The sequence below is a fragment of the Notolepis coatsorum genome, assembly GCF_963971535.1.
Source record: "Notolepis coatsorum genome assembly, chromosome: 10".
In the NCBI taxonomy this organism is placed as follows: Eukaryota; Metazoa; Chordata; class Actinopteri; order Aulopiformes; family Paralepididae; genus Notolepis; species Notolepis coatsorum.
In genome coordinates this window covers 50,235,754-50,256,503 of record NC_140174.1, presented here as the reverse complement: position 1 = coordinate 50,256,503, position 20,750 = coordinate 50,235,754, and the positions used below count along the sequence as shown (strand labels likewise).

Genomic DNA, 20,750 nt, shown 5'->3' with positions numbered 1-20,750 from the left:
GCTTTGAAAAAGAAAAAGATGAGCGTTGCAGTTTTTTGTCTCTCAATGTTATGCCTTCCAAGTTTTTGCTCTGAAGATTTTTATGTTTTTATGTTTCACTAACGATGAATAAGGTGATGGGAAGCGCAACGGTGTGTTTATTCATAATAATAATCTTATTGCACAGGGCGATTGGAATTGTTCCTTTTGTTCTTTGGAACACGTCAATAAACATGTGATCCTAGGTAACTCGGAGGGCTAAGATGTCACGGGTCGCGTGTTGCGAAGCCAAGTACCCGCCTGACCCCCCTCCCATCCCCCCACTGTTGTGTGTCATCGTGTTATGTACCCCCCCCTACCACCCCCACCCCTCCCTACATCAGTCCACATACATGGGAGAGATGGGAGAGGTAGGGATCTGATCCAGGATGCGACAAACGTATGGGGCCACGTCCACAAAGCGCTCCTCGAAGATCAGGATGAATGGGTGTTTCTGGGAGGAAAGATAAGGGAAGGATTCAGAATAATAATAATAATACACTTTATTTGTATAGCACCTTTCATGCAAGAATTGCAGCCCAAAGTGCTTCACAACAGTGCAATGCATAAAGTGCAGACATAGAATGACTTGTCAACCCATTTCAGGTTGAAAGCTGTGAGTTCTAGAATTCCAAGACAACATTTTCGAGAGAAACTGAAGACGCCGGGGGAACGTGGAGAAAAACATAACGAGATCGCCACAATTCCCTCACAATCTTATTTCAGGACAAGTTATATGCTTGAGTCTAACAATATTAGGGCCTAGGCTTGTTTGTTCAACAGTTAGGAAAGCTAGCTAGAAAGATTATCAAATATAATTATAATTAATAACATGTAAAACAATATAGATGATGCTCAACATAGAAAACTCACCAGGAGCTCCTTGTACTTTGGCCTTTTAGACTCATCCTTTGTAAGGCTGATGAAAGTAAAATAATGAAACAAGGGTAAAGTTAGCAAAAGGAAGAATTGAGTAATGGTTATTGTGCAACAGTATTTCCTTTTGGAGACATTACAGTATAAAAGTGTTACCTTCTACAGTAAGATAATATGATTGCATAAAACAATACTTAAAGGTGCTATAGATAACATTCTATGTAGACTAATTGCCAAAAAAACAAAAAAGAATACATCCACAGAGCTTTTAGAAAGGTGTAGAATAAAAGTATTGCCCGCCCCCCCCCCCCCCCCCCCCCCCCTGACAGGCTGGTGCTCAAGTGGGACATCGAGTGGCTGAATGTTATCTATAGCACCATTAAGTTAAGTTATCGATACTCACCATAGGTTAACAAAGTTGATGAATTTGGGGGAGAACTGTCTCTCCTCAGAGTTGCTGAGCTGGGGGGGTTCTCCTTTCACCACCTGTGTCAGCTGATCAAAAACACTATTCCACTTTGGGTACGGAAACCGTCCAGTGGCCAGCTCATACTGCAAAGAAAACACAAAACAGGCTTTTAGACATGGACAGACTGGTAACAATTATTTCACCCTTAGACTTAGTATATCAGAACCACCCAAAATCAACTCAAATAACGGTCCACTGAAAATACCCATTGAAAAGTTGTGGCTTCATGTTGAAATGAAAAAAATATTATTACCAGGGTGATTCCCAAGCTCCATACATCAGACCGCACGTCATAGCCTTGTCTGGAAGCACTGGGGTCTATCCTCTCCGGCTGAAAAAAAAAACACAGACATAATATCAGTGCTTTAGAGCAGTCCACGGTTGAGACAACTTCTGTGTCTATTTGTCCCTTCAAATGTCCACTATGGCTGTAATATGGACTATTACCAAAGAGACATGTATCCAGTTGTGCTCAGGTCGTGTGTGTGCAATGAGCCAGTTCTGCAATAGCTTAGCTCGGATGAACAGTTCTCGGGATACGTGAAGGACAGACATAAATACACAAAGAGGTTGCTTCCTTTATAGTTAAGATTTTCCAACAACAAAAGTGAATCTCATCTTCTTAATACCCTTCACTGGGTTGAGATACGGGGTGTGTAATGTGATTGAGAAATGTGACGTCCGACTCTAAAGGATGAAAACAAGCCTGTCTATGTAATTCTGAACACAAGAGTTTTAATAAATCAGTTGGCAGCTTACAGGCCTTCACATTGGCACACTGGCAGTTGATGAGCTATTGTGTACAGTCAGCGTTATATGAAAGCCTTGGCATTTCCGTTGCTCTTGCAAATCATCCAGTCACATCGACGTGTGGACATATTTTACTCCGTGTGTTGTCAGGGACATTTATGGTTACGTTGATGGATTGCTCACCGCCATGTACGGCCTGCAGCCTGCGTCCCTGGTCTTGGCTATGGAGTCCACCAGCTGACCGCTGATGCCAAAGTCACACAGCTTGATGTTACCCTTTCGGTCCATTAGAATGTTGGAAGGTTTGATGTCTGGAATGACAGGACATGGACATGGAAGGTAAACACTCCATGAAATAATCAAAACACTATTCTTAGCAAGTAATATAAGACATAAGGCCGTATTTAACTAAGAAGAACACATTGATTGTTTTACAGTCAGCCTGGGGGAGTAGTGGCAGAGGGACAGAGTTATACACATACACAAACTGGAGGCTACCCAGTTTAAAAAAGGAACACGTCAACATTATGGGAAATGCGCTTACCACCTTCTTTGGAGTTAGACAAGAAGATGGATACCAATTTCCTCTGTGCGTTCACGAATGAGCTATCCGGCTGCAAACTAGCCTAGCTTGAGGAAGCGGATACAAAGTGGCTAGCCTAGGTGTTGGCTAAAAACACCTCTCCCGGAGTTTTAAGCTAGGCTAGCTGGTCCGTATCCGCTTCCATCTGTTTGTGCTAAGCGATCTTGCAATCGGACAGCTTCCTACTGAACGTACAGAAAGGAAGATTTGTACCCATATTCTTGTCCGACTCTGGAGTAGATGGTAAGCGCATTTCCCATAATGTGGCATGTTCCTTTAACACTTTGATTACCACTGGTGAACATGGTAAAACGTGGTTAAATGCCAGCACCCACTTCAATGATAGCGTTGTGAACGCATAATCTGTCTTAAATTATGGCTATGTGTCTAATCTGCCCGTCGTTTATCAATGACTTGTTTGCAGTCAACATTGTCAAAAACGGATAGTTTTTTTTTTTTTTTTTTTTTTTTTAATAATCGCTTCATTTCCGTTTTATAGCATTTTGAAAAGCCCTTGTTTTTCAGGAAAATATAAAGATTCCGTGATAAGCGGCATTTACTGGAATATTCTGGCATACACAAAAACGTTGTAATTTTTCGGCCTATTTATCGTTTTCAAATAAACGCTAGATTATCGATAGTATATGTGTACTTATGCACGCTATAGAAGCGGGCTGAAATATCGATTCTCTCATTTCCTGATCAGCGAGCACAGCCACACACACACATATGGGACACATTGATATATATCTGTGAAAAAAGCTCTGATTATCCCAAGACTGGTAAAATAGATTCCTTACCTCAGATCAGATGTTATCCAAAAAGATTATTCCAATTCCTGATCGGCATTCCAAATATCGATCACGTTTATTGATTCAGCGTTGGGTGCTGGAAATACATAATCCACGCTGTTCTGGGGCCGGCGATCAACTTGGGTCTCTTCAGTTGGCTTGATGGAAAAGTAAAATGAGGAAACTGGCCCCCCCCTTCATCAGTCTAAACCAGGGGTCAGCAACCTTTTTGACATGGAGTGCTTGTTTGAAATATAGTTGTAACTAGTGTGCCTCAACAATATTCCATGCACCGTAATTTTTTTTCTCATAATCAGGTCGTTTTAATGATAATTTTTTACATTATTACATCATTATTGTTATTATTAACAATATTATTATGATGGTTGTATCAACCCTAAATCTGAGTTGGGGGGGGGGGGGATGCAATGCAGACAAACAGCTGCATACAGTGCGACCATTTCACTCACATTTGCCCATTCATTTTTGGACACATCACAGACCATCGGTGTGTGTACTGTACGTGTGCTGTCATAGCTCCACCTACAGGCCTAATGGAGAACACCAGGATGTGAATGGAGGGTGAATGTGAGGTATATCGTGTAAATAAGTTTTGATTGATCGCAAGACTACACTGTAAAAAAAAAAATAATAATAAGTTACCAGAACTTTAAAATATTGAGCATTAAGGTTTTCAGTTTTCAATCCATAATACGTTAACAGAAAAATAAGTACACAACCACATTATTTCAACCTAATAAAACTATGTTTATTGTCATTGTTTTAAGAACACAAGTTGACTTGGTAATACTCACATTTTGAGTAAAAAAAATGGCTTTTAACATGTGCAATGTTCAATGAAATAGAAAAATTAATAATAAAATTTGTTGATTAATCCCACTGGTCACAATGATGACCGTAATAATGTTTTTGTTATAAGGCTCTGCAAATGTTACTGAATGATGTAGCAATGTATTTCCAGCTAAATTGAAATAATAAACAAATAAAGGGTCTCAATTAAATATGTGGTAGTAAAAATAACCTGTGGGAGGATTTCAACAAGATAAATGCGACAACAGTGCAAAATATTTCACTATAATATTTCAAAGCAAAAAAAAAAAAAAAAAAAAAAAAATTTAATGCTGCCCCCTGTGCCTATGAAATGCCCCCGCGTGCCTATGCAGGCGCTCGTGCCTAGGGTTGCCTACCCCTGGTCTAAACGAATGGGGTGCAGTTACACAGGGAGAGACGATAGGGGGCAGCATCTTCCCAATTTAGCTCAGAGAGACTCTGCAGCACTAACCTGAGGCTCGATTGATGCAAATCGCCAAAAAAAAAATACGACAAACAAACGCTATATAGCGTTGGTGGCATTCAAAGGTCGGCATGAACTAACGACAAAACGCGTCGCTGGCAGTCAAAGTGTTAAATGCCTTGCTTAACCTCTTAAGCCCTAGCTATCTTTTCCGAAAATTCGCCTAAAAGTACATACCCAAGTAAATGGAAGATTGCTCTTCTACAAGGTACATTTGCATGTTCTTGGTATCTAGGGACATCTATGAACCTCAGGGAATGTATTCCCAGTGTCAGAAATATTGTGTCTGTTACTATGCTTGAGTAAATTGTAATGAACCAAAGGAGATTTTTTATTTTTTTTTACAGTGAATAACACCATGCTAACATTGACCAGACATGAAAGATTCAGCACCTTCTTGAGATCAAGTGTACAAAAAATCGAATCTAATCTTACAGGGGGTTTTGTAGATACCGTACAGAATGTTGCCATCCGGACACATGCAATTTGAAATATGAATATAGAATATCAGGCCTATAAATTACGTTATTGTGGCCAAGTCATACATCTATGGATAGGGTCAAATCTCCTCTTTCCAATGGCAGAAGCAAATCTGGATTTAGTACCACCAGGCGCCCGTTACAGGGCAGCAAAGACCGTGAATGAATGTTTTTTTCTAGACGTTCACAGAAAGGTAACAAAACAATATACGTTGTATTTTATGGTAATAATGTTGAGGTTTGTTCTACCCATGAGAAAATCACGGCAGAAAGATTACGTAACAAATTTTGACTTCCGTTGCCGATGGCTGGTGTGAGCTGGGTAGTGTAGTTTTATGAAGTTCCTATGTCCATCGAAATCCCTGAGTCTCCCCTTTCTTAGGACTACAAAGATTTCATGCGCTTCTTCTTCTTGCGTCTAATTGTCCGTTTTCTGGTGCAATACGCGGAGATTTTTATAAGCTCATATTTCGATAACACTAAAATCATTGGTAAACAAACAGTGCTGAAAATATACACGTTGACTGCTGTTTTGATAGGGTTAGGGTCTTTACTCTTGGCTACATTTGAAAAAGAAACGCAACATTACTTAAGACGGACTATTGATCTATTTATGACGTGAAATAAATCTCGTACCGGTACCGGGACGATCGAGCTTAACACTTTGAGTGCCAGCAACGCATTGTCGTTAGTTCATGCCGACCGTTGAGTGCCACCAACGCTATATAGCGTTTGTTTGTCGTATTTTTTTTTATTGGCGATTTGAATTCATATTTAATCAATCGAGCCTCAGGTTAGTGTTGCAGACTCTCTCTGAGCTCAATTGGGAAGATACCGCTCCCTATCGTCTCTCCCTGTGTAACTGCACCCCATTACTTTAGACTGATGATGGGGGGGGGGGGCCAGTTTCCTCATTTTACTTTTCCGTCAAGCCAATCCATTGTGATCGCCGGCCCGGAAAACGTGTGGATTATGTATTTACAGTACCCAACGCTGAATCAATAAACGCGGTCGATATTTGGAATGTCGATCAGGAATTGGAATCATCTTTTTGGATAACATCTGATCTGAGGTAAGGAATTTATTTTACCAGTCTTAGGATAATCAGAGCTATTTTCACAGAGATATCAGCGTTTGCCCTATGTGTGTGTGTGTGCGCGTGCGATCAGGAAATGAGAGAATCGATATTTCAGCCCGCTTTTATAGCGTGCATAAGTACACATATACTATCGATAATCTAGCGTTTATTTGAAAACGATTCATAAATAGGCCGAAAAATTACAACGTTTGTGTATGCCAGAATATTCCAGTAAATGCAGATTATCACGGAATCTTTATATTTTCCTTGAAAACTAGGGCTTTTCAAAATGCTATAAACGGAAATGAAGCGATTAAAAAACAATCCGTTTCGACAATGTTGACTGCAAACAAGTCATTGATAAGCGACGGGCAGATTAGACACATAGCCATAATTTAAGACAGAGATTATGCGTTCACAACGCTATCAATGAAGTGGGTGCCGGCATTCAACCACGTTTTACCATGTTAACCAGTGGCACTGGAAGTGTTAAGGGCACCTCGGCTGTAGTTGTTGGGAGGTGGAGAGACAACTCGTTCCAACTTCCCATCCAAGATTCCCCCCCCCCCCCCGACTGATCCAGGGTTTCAAACCGGTAACATTTTAGTCACAAGCTCGCCTGCTCTAAACCAACAACAACCCACAATGCACTGGATAATAAAACAAATGACAAACTTACCTCTGTGAATTATTTTCAAGTTTTCTTTTAAGTGGTTCAGTGCTTTAACGGTCTGTTGAGAAAAGCAAATCTCATAAAAACACAATATATGCATGTGTGCTATTAAAAATACACATAATAATGGTAATATACAAATATATAATCAAATAAAAAGGCCAAGCCTCTACTCACTGCTAATGTTATTTTGCCTAATATTGCCTCTGGAATGACGTCATCTAATGCACAATATACATATTTGTAGAATTTGTCGAATGAGGTAGACATAAGTTCCATACATATCCAACAGTCGCCCTGAAAAAAAAGAGATAGTTAGTTTTAATTTAAAATAGGCAACTTAGAAAATCACACAAAAATAAGGGGCCATCTTAATCACTCGAAGCAGTTGGAACAGACAGAAATCACCCATTATCCGTTTAGATTGGCATAACATATGCCATTTGGGGAGACACTTTAAATTTAATTTTTTTTAAAAAAATTTAAAAAAAAAAACTACCAGGAGTGCATACAATTTCAGCAGCCTAAAAAGGGAATGGAAAGGTACAGCTATATTTGGGATAAAAGACGCTTTAAAAAAGACTTTATTTGTGTGAGGCAGACATACAGAAGCCTTTGGATTCTTGTATCTTATATGATAAGGTTATGTGGTCCTCCCTGGTAGAGATGTGACTTGCATTGGCACCCGTTTCTGTATGAATTCATTATTGATGATCTTCCACCCTACAGTACTGTACATCACTTCATTACTGGACTGGAACTCTGCACCTCATCATACTGGCTCTGGTGATTGACTTACGCTTAACACTTTGAATGCCCATCTCGTTTTTTTTCTTTTTTCTTTTTAATCGATCTGAATTCATATTTCATCAACCGAGTCTACCGTTGGTAACCCTTCCCCGCCAGGCGCTCAGATGTGGAAAAAAGCGCTCCCTATGTCTCCCAGATGGTAATGCACCCTTTTGGATTGGACTCGATGAAAATGGATGAGAAAAAAAAAAATCCGGAATCGACATTTTACTTCTCACGCATGTAACCGGAGCCAATCAGATTCATTCTGGACCCTCAGCACAGCGTGTAATATGTGTTTTACAGTATACACGTTGGATCAATAAAAGGATCGATTTTTGGAACGGCGATCAGGAATTGGAATAATCCATTTGGATACCATCTGATCTCAGGTAAGGAATCTATTTTACCAGTCTTAGGATAATCAGACCCGTTTTCACAGAGATATAAGCTTTTCCCCTATATGTTGATATGGCTGTTTGACTGTAAGAGCGATCAGGAACTGAGAGAATCGATGTTCAGCTCGCGGCAACAGCGTGCACACGTACACATATACTATCGATAATCTAGCATTTATTTGAAAACGATTCATAAATAGGCCGAAAAATGACAACATTCTAGAATATTACAGTACAGGGCGATTATCATGGGAATCTTTTTTTTCTTTCTTGAAAACGAGGGCTTTTCAAAATGCTATAAAACGGAAATGAACCGATAAAAAAACAATCCGCTTCGACAATGTTGACTGGAAATGAGTCATTGATAAGCGACGGGGCAGATTAGACACATAGCCATAATTTAAAACATAGATTAGGCGATATTAATGCCAACATTGAAGTGGATGGTGGGCATTCAAGCACTAAATGTGCGCCCCCTGCTGGGCACTGAAAGTGTTAAGGTCCCCAGAGTTTGCTTTAGGAAAATCTGCTTTTAGCTTCTGTGCCCCCGACACGTGGAATATTTTGCAAAGCACTCAATACTTTAGTATCCATTGGACAGTTTAAAGCTATAATAGCATACCATTTCACCTCAGTCTGTAGTTGTTAATTCATTGAAATTGTTCAATTGATTGAGTTTTCGGTTTCTTTTTTTTTGTAGATTTTTATTGTTTTTCTCCGGGCAGTCCGGCAGAGAGAGAGAGGACATATGGGAGATAGAGGGGGAAGACATTCGGCAAAGGTCACCGGGTCCGGGAGTCGAACCCGGGACGGCCGTGTTGCAACGCAGCGCTGTACGTGGTGCGCCACCCTGGCACAGAGTTTTCCGTTTCTATATTGTTTTTGTATCATGTACTGTACCCCAACGTTGTTGTAAATGAGAGCTTGCTCTCAATGATCGTTCGATATTTAAGATGCTGTACGTGGTATTCTTTTGTTAAAATAAGTGTTAAGTAGCTCTACATTCCGACAGCCAACCCTCGGATAGAATGTTAGAATGTCAGTAACATGGATCTCCCAGTCCCTCCGCTCTGCAGTAAACAGGAACTTGAACTGGCTAAATAGGAACTCGGATCACCTAAAGGAAGTCAGTGGTAACCTACACCTAACCCAGATGATAACAGAACCAACTTGAAAGACTTCTCAAAATCCACACTAATTGAGCTTGTATTTTCCAATAGAATTGACAGAATTGCGGCCACTGGTGTTTTTGATCTAGGTAATAGTGATCACTGTCCTACTGCATGTGAGGAGTACGAAAATGGAAAAATAAATAGGTCGGTCACATACGGTCATGAAAAGGAATTTAAAATGTTTAAATGAACAAGCTTTCATGAATTATATTATAGTAACATCCTCTTCACGGCAGAGTCCGTCGATGTTCAAGTGACCCTTGACCTCGTCACAAATACTTCTGATCAATAAACATGATCCTCTCAAGACTCGGAATTAAAGACAGAATAGCACCCTGGTTCTGGGATGAGTTGTCAACTCTGCTTAATGACAGGAGTAAGGTCTGGTCACGTGCTAGACACTCAGGTGACCCACAACACTGGCTTTCCTTTAAACAGCTCAGAAAAAGATGTACCACAGCTATTAGAAGTCTAAATCAGATTACTACCGGTACTTAGATTTAATTACAAGTTCCTAATTAGTTTTGGAAGGCAGTTAACTTAAAAGAAAAACAATGCTGTTTTGCACTACTACAATGCACTACCCGCTCATATTAGTGTTGACGAAGTATTAGACACTCTCCAATCCATAGATCCCAGGACCTCTACTGGTGAGGATCATTTAGACTATTTTTTTCCCTAAAACTGACTGCTCCTTTAATTACAGAGCAATTGACGCATATTTTTTTATCTTTCTATCTCAACTGGAAGATTTCCTAGTGTCTGGAAATCTGCCCATGTGATGCCGTTACATAAGGTGGTGTTAGAGATTATTTAGATAACTACCATCCTATCTCGGGTTCAGAGCCAATTATCAGCCATTTCTTTAGTTACTAATGACATAATATCAGCTTTAGACAAGAAGAAACACTGTTCTGCCCTCTTTATTGATCCGTCAAAAGCGTTTGATAGTCGATCACCATTTACTCTTAAAAAGATTAGCTACCATTAGTTTGGATAGACATGGATGCGATTGATTCCTAGAATATCCATCAGGGAGACGTCAGTGTGTAAAGTCGGGTTATGCCCAATCAAAAATGTTATCAATAACTAAAAGGTGTGCTTCACTATTTATATTAATGATATTGTGTCTTCGCTGAATGGTTGTCAAGCCCATCTGTATGCAGATAATACTATATGTATTAGGTATGTTAACAAATAATCAAAGAACGATTGATTGATCGTTAAGGATTTGACACATGACATTTATTCTATCTACTATCAAACAATGATATGTTACAATGTTGTCTGTCTATTACATTGTAGCAGTCAGTAGAATGGTGTATTTTCAAAACATGTTTCAATGAACAGATAGAGGGCGCAATATAACTATGACGAGGAGGCAACTACCTCAGTGTCTGGAAAATAAGCGAGGGGAAAAAAACACAAGCAACAGCAACTTGCAAAATTAAACAGGCTAAGAGAAGCGTAGATTTTGAAAAAAGAACCCGAGTCAGTCTGCGCATTTATCGAAAACGACATGATCGATATGGTTGCCGGCGAATGATTTTGGCAAATGATACACCTGCTTGAGCCAGCGTACCATATCCCATCCTGAGGCACAACCACCTCACGCATCGAGGAGAGCTACACCGATGCAAAGTTCGGAGTTGCTCGCGCAGCTAGCTGATGTTACCGCTGCTCGCAAGGTTGCATTGATAGGAGGCGCCAATTGGGACAAAAGCCTGTCGAATACAAGACCGCCTATCCAGTTGGTCCGCGTGCGCCGACAAGTTTTGGTCCGCGAGAGAGGCCCAGATGGCCCCACGGGCCACCCAGACAGCAGACACCTTGTGTCAATTGTATACGTGACATGTGTCCAACTGTTCTTGTAATGTTAGTTGATGATACTGATGACGATAGTGCTGCATCTATTGAATTTAATATTTCGTTGTCAATAAAGGAATATCTTATCTTATCAAATAAAATGTATTTGTAAGGCCCGACAACACACGTTAATGTCCCCATGGGCCGGACACGTCTTCTTTAACTCAATGGCCGCCAACAACGATTTATATACGTGTTTGGCCGACAACCGTTGAATGCCAACCACGTATATATGCGTTATTTGATCGTTTTTCCTTTTTTTCCGATTTTAATATCCTATTCAATGTCAGGGACCCGTATGTTGCCGGTAGAAGGCATACTGCGATGCCGAGGGTGCAGTACCGACCAGATCCTTCCAGGTGGCGGTATCAAGCACCCTTTGAAACCTTGGCCTGTGCGTCAAAATACAACAACGAAATATGAACTTCAATAGATGCAGCACTATCGGCATCATCAGTATCATCAACTAACATTACAAGAACAGGAATAACCTTATGGCGTGTATTATACTATAACCGTTGCCGTTTCTTGCCTGGACCCGCTATTATATATCATAGGTATTATGTTTCATCATGAATGCATGAAGGGGGGGGGGGGGGGGGGGGGGGGTAGTTTTTTGATGCTTTGATCGTCACCAACGGCATACGTTGTGGAGTAACATTACACACACGCACGTTCGGATCGATATGAAGACATGGTTGGATCAACGCAAGATTGATATCATATAGCCCTTACCTCACCCTTACCTTAACACTTTGATTGCCTAAGGCTAAATTCATTATATACCATAGGTTGCCGGCTCTATTTGTCTATGGAGAAGTACCCCTTCTTTGCATGGCTATAACTTTTTAAATTCTATTGCTACATTGCCATTATTAGGGCCCATTCAAAGTCCTATATGTATTGTTCATTGTGTAGCAACGTTAAACTTTTTCATTCACATATTCATAGTAAAGTATGGTCTAATGTATAAGTATGTTTTCATCTCTTTCTGCAGCTTTCTCCAGAACGTGATCTATAGCCCCAAATGCATTATATTGATGATGAAATACAGTTCGATGGCAATCGGGGCGATATAAAAAATTTCAATTGGACGTACTTCTAGAATGATCTACGTATGATCTGATGATGACCGGATGGGCGGGGGATCGTTTATAATTCCGTGGGCAGCGTTATATCATTCATCTAGTGTGGGTCATATGTTCATCATAACAGTTTATATGGAACACGTTCAAAGATAACGCTGAATCTTACCGGATCTTCCTCGCGCCGTTGGACGATCAGCGTGGTGTAGACCGTTTTCGATTATGGGATGTTTATCCTGATGAACCATTTCCAGCTTGTATAATACTTGTATAATACGTCCAAATCATGTTGTTTATCGAGTTATTGGCAATGGATCGCTATATATTGTGACGAGCCAGAGTGCCGGCAGCCAAACCGAGTGCCCGGAAGTAATATGGCCGACCAGCACAACCTCCACAGAACTTCCTGTTTGGCGATTGCGCCGATCGGCCACCAGATGGCGCTCCTGAACCGCCAGAGAGCTCAGTGGGTCCTCCTGGTGGATCTCAGGCCAGCGGAGGGGAAATATGAATCCGATCACAGATTTTTGAAATATTGATATTAAAGACGCTGTAAAGCGTCCTTCGGCAACTTGAGCATGGCCGGGAATGACGCTGTAAAGCGTTTCCCGGCAGTTAAAGTGTTAACTAGGATGTACCCCAAAAAGAATATTCCAATTATCTGATCGCGATTCCAAGTATTGATGTCCATCATGTCGCCAACATAATCCACCACACATGGGGAGCATTTGATCCTTCTCACTCCGACCCTTATAACCGCTCAGATTGCCCAAAAAAAGAAGAAAAAAAAGACCCGGAGACATTTGATCTTGGCTTGGCAAAATATATGCTTGAAACAAGTAAAATAATCTGCCAGTGCAGGCAGATTATTTTACTTGTTTCAAGCATATATTTGCTTAAAACTAGTTTTTATTTCTAGAGTTCTCTCTCCCGATTGGATAAAGTGGGAACAGTATACCAGAAAATATATCCGTTTACTGCAGAGCAGAAGGAGTGGGAGACCCATGTTACTGACCAAACACTCTATATCAGTGATGGCTGTCGGAATGTAGAGCTATTATTTTAACACAGACTTATTTATAAAAAAAAAGAATTATGAACGTTACAGACCTCTCTGAAGAGAGCTCCGTAGAACTGAACGATGTAGAGACAGTCGCTGCTCCTCATCACCACGTCGAGATCCATCAGCAGCTGCTTCTGCTCCTTCTCGTCCACCGTTGAGCGGATCCTCTGGAAGACGGCGAGACAAAAATCACAAAGAGAATTTTTTTATTAAACAGTCACAACTTCTGGAACCCTCCAGAAGACAACGAGTCACTAAAAGGGAGTTTTTTTTATTTGACTGTTATCGACTACCAACTTCCTCATAGTGAGTTTCCTCAAAGTTGCCAATCCCCTGGTTTAGAGATTTTTGTTACTCGATCTATCAAGTCATAGAAATGATAATATCACTGAATTGTAAGGTGAAGGTTTATTATTTTACATAATGAAGGAAAGAGAGTGTTACATTTCTTTAAGTGGAATGCTACTGAATTACAATTGCTAGAACACCTGTATTTGTATTAGGGCACATTATTGCCACGAATAAACAATATAAGCTTGTCCCATCCTCTAATAATGTAATGTCACACCATGTGTACTGATCTATTGACCATATTCACCCGGTGGCCATTTTGCCTTGCACTTTAGGTGGGAACAGGGTCGAAAGGAACCCAACCTGAGCATGACACAAGAGCAAAATAGCCGCTGTGTGAATATGGTCAATCGAGAGTGAATTTGAAAAAAGTGTCACACCCGAGGAGACTTTCTGATGATGGGGATAAATAGACCCTTTTTGTCCATCAACGTCATCTTGTTGGCAAAACTCAGAAAACTCTGGAACCAAGCCGCCGCGTGCACATCTTGTGGGGAGAGACTTCATTATACGGACATCACATGACATCCAGACTGTCCCTGGAGACTTCCGAGACCGAATTGCGTGCACATCTCAAAACACCATCACTGTTCATAAACAGTTTGGGGTCTATTGGTTAGCCTATGACATGGATAATCAGTAGTGATGTGACGTTTGAAGCGAGGCATCGATGCTTGTGTCGAGTAATCCAGGCATATTTAAGTAGAGCGTGTATCGAGGCGTGTATCAGGTGACGTATGTGATGACGTCCGAAGCCTCGGTCCGCGTCACTGATTCAGGAAATGGCTTCGGGGTTGGTGCGCAACACAATGTGTCGACATAGGAATTAATTACGAGTTTCTTTGCGTTGGAGAATCCCGTGGAGTACTGGGAAAGACAAATAAATGTGTATCCTAATAATCCCAACATATATATAACAGACGGTAGCGCGAGGCACTGTCAGTCACGATGGACTTCAAGCGTTGTGAAGTGACTGGCGAGTAGCGGTACTGCGAGTTAAACTCACTCCACTTAAAAAGACACTTTACACGTCATTAAGTGTGAATTCACTGCTTGGTGTAGCGGTCTGTGCCGTCACCTGTCGCCCGTGTCGTGGCAGACCCGGGTTCTAAACTGCCTCGGGGCAGCGAAGAAAGTTAAACACAACGCAAAAAAGGTGACCATATCATCTCCGTTACATATAAACTTGCTGTAATGTCTAACTTGCTGTGCCTAATCTGATCACATCTGTATGATCCAAATGCAGGATGGCATGTCGATTTTGAGTTGCTTTTTCTGAATAAAAATGAATGAAGCAAGCACTTGTCCCTGCCATCATAGAAAAACACACTATATTAAAGAATAGAATGTTGTAGTAACACAAGCACTTCTCCTCTGTCCCTGCTATCATACAGACACAATATTATTTGTTTATTGAATGGTATCATCATCACATCAAAGCTTCACACACCAAAGCCATGGTATCATTATAATCACGCAGCCTGTTCTACATTTATTGTCCACTTGATGGCACAGTAGAGCAAATACACCATGAAGCTTCAACACATGTGTGGTACTATTGGATGGAAAGCCTCAATGCTTCATGAAGCTTCATCTCACCATCACTAATAATCAGCCTATACTTTCTCTCTCTCTCACACACACACAGTCTACTATCCGTCTACATCACCCTCCCCTATCCGTCTACATCACCCTCCCTTATCAGTCTACATCACCCTCCCCTATCAGTCTACATCACCCTCCCCTATCAGTCTACATCACCCTCCCCTATCCGTCTACATCACCCTCCCCTATCCGTCTACATCACCCTCCCCTATCAGTCTACATCACCCTCCCCTATCAGTCTACATCACCCTCCCCTATCCGTCTACATCACCCTCCCCTATCAGTCTACAGAGATCCAGGGTAGTGCATCATTATTGTCCTCTGTATCCCTCAATGCTGCAACATGTGCCTTCAATTCCACCCTCATCCAGAAGACTCTGTTATCCGCCTCTGTGAATAATCTGTTGTTTAACAACATTATTCCCCATCAGCCTATTACAAAAATAAATAATTTGGCTCAACTACTATAAAAGCTCAAACAAACTTTGATTTGCATCCTATGCATTCCATGGAGCAGTGCCAGGCTATTGACACATTTTTTTGTATTCTTAAACAGAGTTGTCATTCCACACCAAAGAGGAAATTGGGAAATCTGAACATAACCGGAACGTAATTTTGAAAATCATGTCGCCCGAAGGCAGCCGGTCACCTTAACGGCCATGATCTGGCCGGTGGGTTTGTGCACCATCTTGTTGACGGAGCCGTAGGCCCCACGGCCAATCTCCCCGAGGTCTCGGAGGTCCTCGGCCGTGAAGTCGCAATGCTGCTCGGGGGAGATCTTCAGCTTCCCCGACGACTCGATGCTGTGCGTGCGCAGACGCTCTCTGGGAAGACGGAGGGGGCACGGGTCGAGGTGAGAAAAGAAAAGAAAAAGAATGGGAGGAAGGAGGGGAGTGAGAGAGTGACAGTTTAGAGAGAGAGAGAGAGAGGAACATACATTATAGATTAATGTGGATATGTTCAATAATTGATCAGCGATGCCCGAGCCAGAAACATTTAAAGAAGCATGCCTTCCTCCTCTCCTTTTCCATCCCTTTCCTTAAACAGCATCAAATAATGTGGAGAGCGCTGCCGACTCATCTCAGGGCAGCAGCTAGACCCACATTGATTTGAAAATACGCACAAAGAAGGTAAACCAACAACCATCAACCATAATGTACCTGAGCCAGACGGGCAACTAGGATAAATAAATAAGTGAGCAATTAAGTAAGTAAGCACGTAACAAAGATTATCGAAACACTAACAGTAAGGTAGCTTTGTGTCGTCTACTTACATGTGTGGGTTCTGGAAAGAGGGAGCTGGAGGATTGAGGGGAAGCCTAGAAGCCGGTTTCACAGGAGGGTTGGCGAAGTTCAGTTTCAGAGCTTTACGTTTACCTGGCAGGGTGGAGAGGGAAAGATATGCAAATCCCCACGACATGCACATTACAACCACACCAGACAGTGGGGTTATTATGAACCAGTGTGAAAGGATTAGACGATATGAGTGGGGTATGTACTAGCAGATTAAATGTAATGAAATGCCTCTCTTACCATGGTAACTTCTCTGTCACTAACACAAAGTTATTGTAATAATATATTAACGTATTCCAGGCTGCACACACCTTCCATTAAACCTGCTAATGTGGTATTAACTCTGCAACTGATAATGTGGCTAGAAAAAATATATAGTCTCCAAAATGTTCTGGAGTATATTGATGTGGCAATCATCACAATTACACTTACACACATGCTACGAAAAAACATGTAAAAATCATCTTTCATACACAGATTGACCCAAGGGATCATAGTTTATCTCAAGCATGTCGTCAAGATCAAAAAGGAAGCCCAAAATGCATTTTAAACACAAGCCGAGGACCAAAGACGCAGGGGTTCACAAAGTCCTGGCGAGTGTCAACTATATGGCAGAAATGTTGTGCCATTTTTCTTATGAGTTTTCATCTAAATTAAAATGATATTATTGTAACACTAGTAACACTACTGGGCAAAAGGTCGATATTGGGAATACCTGTACAAGACAATTCCACTGTTACATTTTGAATTGTACAGTTCAGACTTGAGCGACTCCCTCAAGACGAGAAAGTGGCCCCAACACTTTTCTAGCATCTCATCCAAATGTAAGCTAATCCGGCTAATTAAAAAAGGAACTATATTCCTCTAAAAGCACATACATATTAACCCAAGAAGAGGTGCACCATGTCAATTTCTCAATTGTCAATTTTGGGACAGTATATATTGGTACTAGTGACAGTACATTTTAAAGTATTTTCAGTTTAAATTCAAACTCAAAAGTGTTGAGTCCTCTTCTTCACGCCCTGCCCTAGTGGACCGAATCTCGGGGTGCAAATAGTTACCCTAACCTTTAAGCCTGTGTGCAAGTGAATCTTCCTCGCCCATAACTGAGTTGTATATTAGTTAGTGAACAAGTGGACAGACTCCCCCACTACCAGAGCACCACACAGACAGTCTCAATAGTATACAGAGGCTTCCCTTTCCTCGTTGCATCCCATTCAATGTCACTAGGATGAAACAACCATTATAAAAAAGAACAGTGATCTTCACAACAATGAAGGACAATCGATGGGCAACCGATTTGCCTTACCCCCAAAGTCAATCATGTGTTAGTTTGTGTGGAGGAAAGATAAACACGGAAAGGAAACCAATTTAGACTATTGAGACGGAACCCACAGAGAAAAAGAGGCCGGTGTGCTGTGTGCAGGTTCTAATGCTTACTTTGGGGCACTCCAGACAGGCTTATCTGAAACCCTGAAGTAAAGAAAACACATTTTACTACATTTCCTTTGGGCCTTGTGTTAAGCGAGTTGTGTGGGATATTCTGGGTCATTTCGAGACTTGCCACTCCCCCGAATTAATTTGTCTGTAAAGGGGGTGGGGGGTGCATGGCAGGTCCCACACTGGTTTGCGGGTAAAGCACCATTTTCTAAACGGGTCTGGTCACCACCACCACCCGGTCTCTTGAATCTATCACTATGGTTTGGAGTCTAACTTTCAGCATTCAACCCGAAAACCACTTAAACGTAACACAGGCCGCTATTCATGACCGGCCTGTGCAGTTGCTAAAAACTGGAAATTAGAGCGACCAAAAGGCTCTCTGAAACAACAACCCCAATTTTACATAAATAACAACTGTGACAGAATAACATGCAGATTAATGGAAAGTATACATAAAAGACATGATCTTCATGATTCAATCAATCAATCTATTCAACAGAAAATCAAAAAGGAGGAGGATGGGAGACATGAGTGTTTGTTTTTGCGGGGAGTAACAAACAAACCTACTAAATAACCTACAGCATTAGACTAAAGCCTTTAGAAATAAGTTGAATATTACCTGTTTCATTTTGACATCTCCAGCACGTGTTGGTTTCTGTAAGGTTTAGATAAAACATTTCATGCTAGAAATCTGCGACAGATAATATAATGCAACTCACATCCGTTTACCATCACTGAAGAAATCATTACATTCTTGGTTTATGCTATAGGGGTGGTAGTAGTACGACTCCCATGTTAATCACATTATGATGCTGTCAAATGGGCTTGTGCCAAGGCGTTTTAAAGCAATACGATATAGGCTATAGGCTGCCAAAACTAAATTAATCTTTATTATTAATGAGTTATGGTGTATATTACACAGCATCGCATGCATAGTGTAGCCTGGGTGAGTAGTAGAGGGTAGGGACTTATCTTCAGTGTATGTAGGCCTCCCTGGTGGTGCATGCAGCAGCTACATGCTAATATCGATTGATGGAAATTCATTGACAACAGCGGGTTGGTACAATGTAACAATTTGAGCATTAGGCATTCGTCTCAATAGGTCGACAATCGTTAAGACTAACAAAAGGGGGGGAAGCAAAGCTACATTGTAGCTCAATAGGCCTAGCGATACATCAGCTAAGGGTAGGCTACACTGCATCAGTGCTAACTTGGTAGCCATGTCGTTTGAGGGAGCTACCAGCTATCTCTCCAGCAGCTCATTGTCTCAGTTGAAGTAGAAACATTGCATTCAAAGCAATCTGCGCCCACCTTGCATGCTGCTGACCGTCGTCAGGTGCTGCGACTGCGGTAGGTGGTGGTGCGACGTGGATCCTGCAATGTTGCTGTTGTTGCTGGAGGTGCTTGAGTTGCTGTTGGGACTGGGAGTCGCCATTGTTGTGTTCGAATCCAGCAGCGCTCAGGCTGCAATGCAGAGAGCTACTTCGCCCTCTCTCTCCCTCTAAACCAATAGGGGATATCTGCAGAGCCGCAAGCCCAACGTCTGGGTACAAGCCACGACGCCCCGCCCACGCACAGTCAAACGTCCAAGCCACGAAGACCCGCCTCAAACCTAGTCCAAGCCACGAAGCCCCGCCCAGACGTTGAGCATGCGGCTCTGCAGATATACCCTACTCCTCTAAACACTGCGCCAGCCGAACGCAGTTACACCACACAGCCAAGTCTGTGGGCGCCCTGAGTCACGGGAGATTCGACGTAGGCTAGTGTGATACATGGGAGGGGAGAGGGGAGCTTGGGCTCCCAGACAAGAGGTTCCACTTCCAGACGGCAACGATGCGCATCCATCCCACTGATTTATGCACAGGTGGCGTGCCTTGCACAACCAGCAATTCTCAAAATAGCTTATAGTAGCCTCGTCCCAGTTTGAAGGCACTTTGGATTCGACTTCTTGCGTTACAAAAACTAATAATTCTTACATTATTCACCAGTGCCACTGCCTAAGTAAATTTGTGCACTGCACAAGGAAAGAAGATATTACCTACCTGGGTTCAATCCTAGAGGCAAATCTTTCCTGTGACAAAATGGCATCCAATGTAATAAAAAAAGTCAACCAACAAACTCGATTCTTGTACCGGATCTCCTCACTGGTAAACAAGAATACCCTGAAGACTCTGGCAGGAGCACTCATTCAAGGGTACTACGACTATGCTTGCACCTCATGGTACCAAAGCACCTCAAAGGTGCTAAAAACAAAATTACAAACATCTCAAAACAAACTGGTCAGACTACTGCTTGACCTTACTCCTAGCACCCACCTCACCCCTGCCCACTTTGACAACCTAGGATGGCTTAGAGTAGACGACAGAGTACAGCAACTTGCAATGGGCCTGGTCTACAAGATACACTACACGACCAAGGTACCCATGTACATGTCAAAATACTTCCCAAAGGTCAGTGAATACCACGATCACAACACCAGAGGGAGCTCCACAAATCATGTTAAACCCAGATTCGGCTCAAACAAGGGACTAAACACGTTTCGCAATTATGCCACATCAATGTGGAACGCCCTACCCACAGCTGTAAAGGAATGTAAATCACTACCCACTTTCAAAAACACTCTCAAAGAACACCTACGGGAGACTGCAATTCGAAAC

General features: G+C 41.8%; 1 protein-coding gene across 2 annotated transcripts; it reads right to left on the bottom strand.

Annotated features, from left to right (window-relative positions):
* Positions 1–348: 348 nt before the first annotated feature.
* map2k4b (mitogen-activated protein kinase kinase 4b) lies at positions 349–19,571 on the bottom strand. Of its 2 annotated transcripts, XM_084323320.1 has the most exons (13): positions 19,405–19,571; positions 18,713–18,748; positions 18,094–18,126; positions 16,635–16,737; positions 16,011–16,185; positions 13,453–13,572; positions 7,210–7,329; positions 7,039–7,090; positions 2,297–2,424; positions 1,617–1,694; positions 1,298–1,446; positions 892–937; positions 349–472 (listed from the first exon to the last, which is right to left on the bottom strand). In XM_084323320.1, the coding sequence occupies exons 1-13, from the start codon at positions 19,526–19,528 to the stop codon at positions 359–361; spliced, it is 1,278 nt and encodes a 425-aa protein (XP_084179446.1). In that variant the 5' UTR covers positions 19,529–19,571; the 3' UTR covers positions 349–358. The 2 variants fall into 2 exon arrangements, with proteins under 2 accessions (XP_084179446.1, XP_084179447.1); XM_084323321.1 differs by lacking the exon at positions 18,094–18,126.
* Between the last annotated feature and the right edge of the window lie 1,179 nt (positions 19,572–20,750).